Raw genomic sequence first — 8,593 nt, forward strand, 5'->3', positions numbered from 1 at the left:
TTCGTTCAAAAAAAAAACTTTATTTCAGCCTTTTGCAAGGGTATGGACGAACTTTATGAACAGAGTCCAAGCAGACAGAAATGGACCATTTATGTACAAAGAGATGCAGATTGGTACCTAGATTTATTTTCCAAAACAGGAAGGAAATCTGGGAACTTGATTGCCGAGAAGCAAATCGAACTAACAGTATGTACAAAGGAGACCCCAACCTTGCCTGGGCACTGTTTAACTAACACCTAAATTCAATCGATTGGAGAACATTATTGTTTTATTTCGACCGGTGACGAGTTTGCTGGGATAGCTACAGGATCACTTCTCATCCTTGCCGGTGTAAAAGTGGCGAAATGCGCATGAGAAGTCCTTGAATTCACAGCCCTCGTCGCATAACTTCCGGTAACTGCAGAAACTAGTGATCAGTCATGCAGCGAAAGAAGAGGTGGAATGTAAGGTTTTCTGTAACTTTTCTTGTTCTTGTTGATAATAATCTTACATCTCAAGTGCTTCAGAACCCATGGGGCATTTGAAGCCAACTCCAGATGCAGAGGCCATGGCCAGATCCAAATCTTTAGCCTGTAGAGGAAGCAAATGATGAAGTGTGAGCTCTGTTTAACATGATGATCATGCGCAGTTACTTACTTACTTACTTACTTACGAAGCCTTTGATCCCAAACAAGTTGGGGTAGGCTAGATATGAAACCTTTTCACGAGGACTTCCCAGGAGGTCACCCATCCTAGTACTACTCTCGCGCAAATGGGTTTCATACCCAAAAGACTGGCTAGTTTTTACGTTGGCTCGCCAAGCCTATCACAACCCTTAGATATGAAACTCTTTCACAAGGACTTCCCAGGAGGTCACCCATCCTAGTACTACTCTCGCTCAAATCGGTTTCATACCTATGGGACTGGCTAGTTTTTACGTTGGCTCGCCAAGCCTATCACAACCCTCCTCCTTTACCCGGGCTTGGGACCGGCTATGCCTAGAAGACATAGGCGGAGTTGATCATGCGCAGTTAGTTTAAATTATTTCGTTCTTCCATCGCTAAGGGAAACATGTACGACACATGTTGACGTGATTACAAGATTTCAGACAAATGTTGTTTTACCAATCAATCCACTTATATTCGACAGTCAGAATATTTTGCATCCCTTGAATCATACCATTAATTTGGAGGTGAAGCCACCATCATAATTCCTCGACGATGGCACGCCCGTCATTACTCCAGGAACTGGGTTATATGTGTCGCTGTTGAAAATAAGCCCCAGAAGGAGCAAACAAAGTTATAAACTTCAGATGATCCAACTTACAAGGCGCTTAAGGTGAGGATTTTCAGTTAAAAAAAGCTTAAGACGAGAATGTAATTTTCTATTGGCTCATTACACATTTACACCTGGATAAAAATTATCGTCACCACCAATCTAATGTTTGCAGAAGCAAAGCTCGTGCTACTGCATTCCAAACCACAATAAGATAAGTGAGGAGACGATACCTACTCCAGCAACGGGCGCTAGAGCAATTGAATATATCTGTGAGAGTGCTTGCTTTGATCCCAAGATTCTGACCAAGAGCAAAGGCCTCAGAGACTCCAAGCATGCTGATAGCCATGGCCATATTGTTACAGATCTTTGCAGCCTTACAAGTACATACCAAAAGTGAGTCTGAATCATCTGTGCATGAAAATTTATATAACGAAGTCTCAGTGAAGAGCTGGAGTAAATCAAAATTACCGAGCCATTTCCAGCCCCGCCGCAGTAGATCAGCTTTTTGCCCATTGCGAGAAGTAACGGCTTTGCTGCTATGTATGTTTCTTCTAAACCACCCACCTATATATCATTCCTTTGCACCAAAGTAAGACACAAGCCCTTGTATGTAATACTAGTTTTTCCCCAACAAAGTCTCTGTATTTTCTGGCGGTAACAATAAGTTCTGCGAAGCAAGGAATGGTACCATGAAAGTCAGTGTCCCAGCTTCTGCGGCAGGAACACCTCCAGAGACAGGAGCATCCAGCATCATCGGTTTTTCGGCGTAGCCTGAAGATACAGAAGAGGCACACATTCATAACTCAAATGTGCAGATACATTTCTAGTATTAATTGTTGCCGGGGACAGATAAAAATAAAGTGAAGACTGTTGATTGTTTCATTTTCCAGGTGTACACTGAAGTATTCAGATTTTCAACTGCTAATTTCAAATGGTGGTTCTGTATGATGGGCAGATCACAACCTTTCTTTTCATTTAAACTGCATCTTGACATGTCCATAGATATCTTTCTTGATGTCTGAGGATCAACTGTAGATGAATCTATGTATAACCACGGTCCAAGGCGCCCCCCATTACCGAGCAAGCCGTTCCCTCTACTGTATACATCTAAGACCTGAAAAGAGCCTTGTAGCACTAAGCATTTGATTTGGTAACAGAGTTCGGTATAACTCAAGTTACAGCTAGTGCTTGTGAATCACCAGCTTCTCATAAAGAAAACTAAACCAACTTACATGTGCAGAGGAAGGTAGCATGGTGATTATGACATCGCTCGACTTAGACAATTCAAGCGGCGACTGCTTCGTGGGAATTCCATCGTCGGAGAACTTCTTCATGGCATCCTCATTTCTGAACATTATAGATTCAGTGTTTGTTGGATGGTCTAACAACAGCTTTAACACTACCACAGAACTGCGTGTTAGATTAAGCTATGTGCCTTTTTACGTGTATAATTAGTAAGCAAACCAATTTTGAACAGTGCATAAATGGACGAACATTTGAACCACAATAATATTGGAAGCTGGCAAGAAGGGCTTACATATCATGAACTGACACTCTGTATCCAGCCCTCAGCAGGTTCCTTGCCATGTGGGAGCCCATATTCCCAAGCCCTATGAATCCAACACTCTGCAAAGCATGTCAACACCTCATAATCATAAACAAAGGAAGCAATATACACTGTCTGTGCCTGTCCTAAATCAGAAGGATGCATTGACCAAAGATCAAAGCTCCTTCCAGATTTATTTATTTCAACTAAGCTCTGCTCGACTCAAGTTTCAGGGGATGCAAGCAGAGAGGAAGTGGTTAAGCACTCGGATGTGGACACTGCAGGCAAGAACGCGAGATGAATATAACACAAGAGGAAAGAAACCTCCATGTGGGGTGGGGGTGGAACGGCAGGAGCAGAGGAGAAGCCCCGGGCGCGGAGGCGGCTCTCCCAGCCCCATCTCTGCCGCAGCTTGGAACCAAGTCTCCTCCATCCAACACCTCCCATGCCCGCTTCTGCTCCCAGGTGCGCTCAATCAGGAGTCAGGACTGCTCGCTGCAGGAAACAGTGAGCGGATAACATCAGTCAGGTTCGATGGATCCGCGCGTCGTCAGAAAGGGGAGTGATGATCCAAGCGAGGCGCGGCACCGGGTTCACTCACTCTGTCAGCCCGGGATTCGGCGAACGACGCGGCGGAAGCGCGGGTCACTCACCCAATCTCGTGATTGGGACGGAAGAAGAGGAAGAAGACGCGGGAGCTTGCCTTCACCGGTGGGTGGGGGAGACGGGCGGAGAGAGGAGGGGACAAGCAGAAGCTGTACAAGGTGGGAAGGGGTTCGTTCCGGCGTGGCGTGGCGTGGCGTGGCGTGCATATCGCTTCGCCGGCGCCGAGTCATCGGTCATCACGCTCTCTCACACTAGGCTCGCACGCCAAGAGAGATCACGTTTAGCATGTACTCGTGCGTGTATGTGTAGCTATGCAGACGAACAGTAAAAAAACATTTTCTTTATAAAACAAACTGATTTATTCGTGCATGTATGTGTCAAAGGCATGTTTGACAATTTTCATGTAAAAGCGGAGCAGTTGTGCTTCGCTGGTAAAACGAAAAATCAGTGGTTGAAAGTGCCAAAATTTTAGCGCTAAACCATTTTTTTATCAGAGGTCAAATTATTTGGACCCGAAACATTTCCGAATAACATTTAGACATGAAGATGCACATGTCTAAACTTTTTGGGACAACCTATTTGTCTGATAGCTCCTCCTTCCGTAAAGAAATATAAAAGTGTTTAAATCATTAATGAATACTCAATACTTGTTGCTGGGAACCAAAAAATAAACTACCCCATCGGTTTTTTTATGGATTGTTGGATCTTCATCCAACGGCCACCATCACCCTCACGTTATTCTTCTTTCAACCAACACCTGCCTAATTGCCTACTTCTCCTGCAGCCGAGGAATTACCATGCTCACCACGCCACGCTCGTCCTACCGTGAATCATTGCTCATGCCATCCCTCTAAGCACCCCCCCCCCCTCATGTTCTTCTCCGGCATCTATAAGCCCACCCTGTCTGGGCACAGAAATCAGTCAACCTCCGCCCCCTCTACCTGGGACATCTCCCCGGCTCCGTCCGTTCCTGTTCGAGCCCTAGCCATTCTCCCCGTGCCCTGCTATGCGCCGTTGGCTTCGGGTTCGGCCCTAAACATTTTTTTATGCGCAAGATCAAAACTCCACATAACTGAATATATCTGTATTACCTTCCACTAAATAGTAACTCTGTGTGGGAAGAGAACCACTACAGTGGCCACTTATGGTGTGTTTGTTTTAGGTCATGGGGTGGAAAACGGGTCCATTACGTTTCTAGGCCTGACTCCTGTGTTCGGTAGCAGCGAAGAATTGGAACCTACCCATTCCCTCGAACGGAATATTCGCGTGAGATGCGGAACGTGCTCGTACCTCCGATTTGGAGGAATCACGCGGAACGCCTCGCATCTCTTGCCTCCAATAATGCTAAACATACAAAGAGTTGCACGCAATTACATGCTGACTAGGATTTTTTTCATCTACTAACCAATCACAAACTTACCCCCCTGATTTTCAAGGGGGGTGGGCCGCCTCCCCATCTATTGACCAATCAAATTAACTCTCTTTGTAAAACCTTGTAACTCGTTTGAGCATTACTCCTCTTGCCTCTCCCACGACTCCCTCGTCTCCGAACCCCATACCAGCGCCGCCACTCCCACTCGATCTGTGCCCCTTCTTCTCCCCTTCTCTGGCGCCGCTGTCGGTGTCAAAATCGGCGGATCTCGGGTAGGGGGTCCCGAACTGTGCGTCTAAGGCTAATGGTAACATGAGGCTGGGGACACGATGTTTACCCAGGTTCGGGCCCTCTCGATGGAGGTAATACCCTACTTCCTGCTTGATTGATCTTGATGATATGAGTATTACAGGAGTTGATCTACCACGAGATCGTAGAGGCTAAACCCTAGAAGCTAGCCTATGATTATGATTGTTCTCCTCCTACAGACTAAACCCTCTGGTTTATATAGACACCGGAGGGGGCTAGGGTTACACAGAGTCGGTTACAGAGAAGGAGATCTAACATCCGAATCGCCAAGCTTGCCTTCCACGCAAAGGAGAGTCCCATCCAGACACGGGATGAAGTCTTCAATCTTGTATCTTCATAGTCCAACAGTCCGGCCAAAGTATATAGTCCGGCTGTCCGGATACCCCCTAATCCAGGACTCCCTCAGTAGCCCCTGAACCAGCCTTCAATGACGATGAGTCCGGCGCGCAGATTGTCTTCGACATTGCAATGCGGGTTCCATCTCCGAATACTCCGTAGAAGATTGTGAACACAAGGATCGTGTCCGGCTCTGCAAAATAATTTCCGCGCACCACCGTAGAGAGAATGATACTTTACAAATCTAATATGCTGACAATTTTTCACAGCGTGTCCTCACGCCGCGGCCTGGTTTAATACAAACCGTTTTTCTCAGCCTGCCACAACACGCCCTACAAGGCGGTTTTATTGGCACGTCTTATCGAAGCAGAGATCGTGTCCCCCTTATTGCGGGGTTCTCATCAATACGGGCACGGGTAACCCAACTACGCCTGTTGGTATAACTTCGTGTTTTTAGGCAAGTCCCAAATGGTTACGCTGAGGACGCTTGATATTCTCCCCCTTTATAGAGGGACCTAGGCGTATCCCTCTCTGTCCACACTTGCGCCTTCCCGCACCTCGAGTTCCAACACCTGAAGCTCAAGCTTAAGCACTTCGGATCTTCAATCATGTCCGGATCCGACCTTCAAGGCCGGTGGATGGCCTCCTATGTCACAGAGGAGGACATTGCGAAGCTCAGGGAGGCCAGGTATCTGACCGCCGACATTAAGCACATGCTTCCTGCTCCAGGGAAGGTCATCCCCACTCCCGAACCCAATGAGAGCTTTGTATTTGTTTCGCACTTCCTCCGGGGCTTAGGCTTTAGTCTTGATCCCTTCGTGAGAGGGCTCATGTTCTATTACGGGATAGATTTTCACGATCTGGCTCCGTATTCCATCCTTCACATCTCGTCGTTCATCGTCGTGTGCGAAGCTTTCCTCCACGTCACCCCACACTTCGGCTTATGGCTCAAGACTTTCAATGTAAAGCGAAGGTGATCGAGGGGCGACACGCGGAGTGCGGAGACGCTGCAATAAGCAGAAACGCCGATGCCCCATGGCCAGAGGGTTCCTTCCCGGAGATGTCAGATTTATGGCAACGGAGGTGGTTCTACATCATAGCTCCCCGAGGCACAAAGTGGGCGGCTGCCCCCGCCTTCCGCTCGGGCCCTCCGCCTCAACTGGCATCGTGGGCCAACGTGGGACTGGACTGGGGGCCTGCAAATGACGTACCGACATTGCAAAGCCTATTCGGGAGCTTCTTGAGAGGGATATCAGCCTTGCCAGAATAATTAAGGTAATGCTAGTTCGGCGGGCCCTGCCGTGCAAACGTCGACCTCTCCGGATGCGGGAGTTCAACCCAGAAGGCCCCCAAACTATTCAACACTTCTTCGGCATGACGCTCGAAGGGATGTATAGGTTGTTCTTCGGACCACAAATAAAGTGTCCGGACACCACCGAGGATGCAGGCCTGAGCTGCAACCGCTCGGATACCCAAGTAAGTAACCCTGTAACCGAACACTTCGTTTGCATTTATCACAACATTATTCTAAAAAACTGTCCGCGGCCAGGATTGGCTTAGCAAGGCGGAGAGAATCAGGTGTCTAGCCCCACTTCCCGAAGGCTCGCCTAGTCCGGCGATAGCCAGGATGCTTAAACGGGCGCTAAGTCAAGTGCCATCGGGGAAAGATGAAGGGAGGAGTGGAGAAGCCAAGAGCGAGCTCCACACATTGTACATCCAAACTGGGGGAATTAATGTCTCCATGAAGGAGGACAATCAGGGAGGTGAATCTAAAGTTTCCTCCCCCCGCGGGAAGAAAAGGGCCGCCTCCGAAGACTCGGAAAAGGAGGAGCCAAAACAAGGGAAGAAAGCTTCACCAAGGGGCCCTCCCCCGAAGGGCGTCCTCACCGCACCATGCACGCAAATGGGCCAGCCCTCCACCGAGCTATAAGTTAGTCGTAAATAAGAGATATTGCTTCCTCCTTCTCCAAGAATAAAAACCAGGATCTATCTTTTGCAGTCCGGCTAGTAGCTCTTCTCAACAGAGTTCGTCTTTGGGGGATCTTCTTCCGGCGATGATGGAGAGTGAAACCCCACCTGCCTCTCCGCCCCATGGGGCGGGCGACCCTGAGGTGTCGTCATGGAGGAGTCCAGATCCGCCGAGGCCGGAAGCTAATACTTCGGCCACCCCGAGCCCGGTGTGCCCGGCTGCCATGAAGGGCAGTAAGAAGGGTCCGGGAGAGTCAGGCGTCCGGTCGGACACACTGACGGGCCTTCTGGAGCAAGCTGCTCTCTCGGAGGATCACCGTACGTTAATGGGTACGGTGTTTGAGAAGATTTCATCCGCCACAAGTGGGTTGAATGAAGCTTTTACGAGCCTGCTCAAAGGCTTTGAGGTACGCAACAAAACACGTACTTTTTCGGTTGTACCGCACACGCTAGGTGTGCTCTGTATAGATAGTAGCCCCCGAGACTCTGGTTGCCAGCCCTTAGGCGGCAAATGGAGGATCACACTCACAGTAATGATCACACTGTATTTATGCGCAGGTGGCTAAGGGTCCGGCGGTAGACCGGACTGCTGAATTCGCCAAACTGCGGCGATAGATTGATGTGGTGGATGCCGACATCACGCTTGTAAACAAGCGTCTTGACGAGTCACAGAGTATGTGCTCTTTTTTCCTCATTTGTTTAGGAAACAGTAAGAGGAGCATGATATTAATATGATATGTTGTGGCTGCAGGTGGAGCTGCTGCCGTAGAGGCCCTGAGGGCGGAACTTGCATTAGCCAAAGAACAAGTCGGGGCTAGCAATGCGGCTGCCCTAAAGGCGGCCGAAGATTTAAGAGCCGAACAGGCTGCTCATCGCCGAAGCGAAGATAAAATAGCCGAGATGGCTGTAGAGCTGAGATACGCCGCCGGCCGTTATGAGTTCCTTGAAAAGGAGAATCAGGCGAAGTCGGCTAACCTGAAGAAGGCCCTGGATGCGGCCAAGGAAACGCGCTCTGAAATTGGAGCTGCGCGGGAGGAGCTTCGACAGGCCGGAGAAATTGCGGCTGGAAGCCCCTATCTGCAGCGGATGAAGTTCGGAGATCCGAAGTATGCTCCTCTGGATCAGTCTTGGAGCGCTGCAGATGCATATGCGGATCTGGCGAAAAGCACGGCTGACGCAACCAAGTTCTTCAAAGATCA

General features: G+C 48.8%; 1 protein-coding gene across 2 annotated transcripts; it reads right to left on the reverse strand.

Annotated features, from left to right (window-relative positions):
* Nucleotides 1-8: 8 nt before the first annotated feature.
* Nucleotides 9-3,598, reverse strand: LOC119339986 (probable 3-hydroxyisobutyrate dehydrogenase, mitochondrial). Of its 2 annotated transcripts, XM_037611893.1 has the most exons (11): nt 3,405-3,598; nt 3,128-3,298; nt 2,795-2,883; nt 2,490-2,604; nt 2,221-2,371; nt 1,946-2,028; nt 1,726-1,821; nt 1,488-1,630; nt 1,159-1,243; nt 491-570; nt 9-397 (listed from the first exon to the last, which is right to left on the reverse strand). In XM_037611893.1, exons 2-11 carry the CDS (start codon nt 3,248-3,250, stop codon nt 310-312), a joined length of 1,053 nt encoding a protein of 350 aa, XP_037467790.1. In that variant the 5' UTR covers nt 3,251-3,298; nt 3,405-3,598; the 3' UTR covers nt 9-309. The 2 variants fall into 2 exon arrangements, with proteins under 2 accessions (XP_037467790.1, XP_037467791.1); XM_037611894.1 differs by lacking the exon at nt 3,405-3,598 and having other exon boundaries at nt 2,490-2,656; nt 3,128-3,162.
* Between the last annotated feature and the right edge of the window lie 4,995 nt (nt 3,599-8,593).

This window comes from Triticum dicoccoides, chromosome 7B, assembly GCF_002162155.2.
Source record: "Triticum dicoccoides isolate Atlit2015 ecotype Zavitan chromosome 7B, WEW_v2.0, whole genome shotgun sequence".
NCBI lineage: Eukaryota > Viridiplantae > Streptophyta > Magnoliopsida > Poales > Poaceae > Triticum > Triticum dicoccoides.

Coding starts and splice junctions, on each gene's coding strand:
- LOC119339986 (XM_037611893.1), bottom strand. CDS start 3,250: ATGGGAGGTGTTGGATGGAGGAGACTTGGTTCCAAGCTGCGGCAGAGA. Junction 2,029..2,220: donor CAGTTTAAATGAAAAGAAAG/GTTGTGATCTGC, acceptor CTGTATCTTCAG/GCTACGCCGAAAAACCGATG. Junction 398..490: donor GGTTCTGAAGCACTTGAGAT/GTAAGATTATTA, acceptor TAGTTTCTGCAG/TTACCGGAAGTTATGCGACG.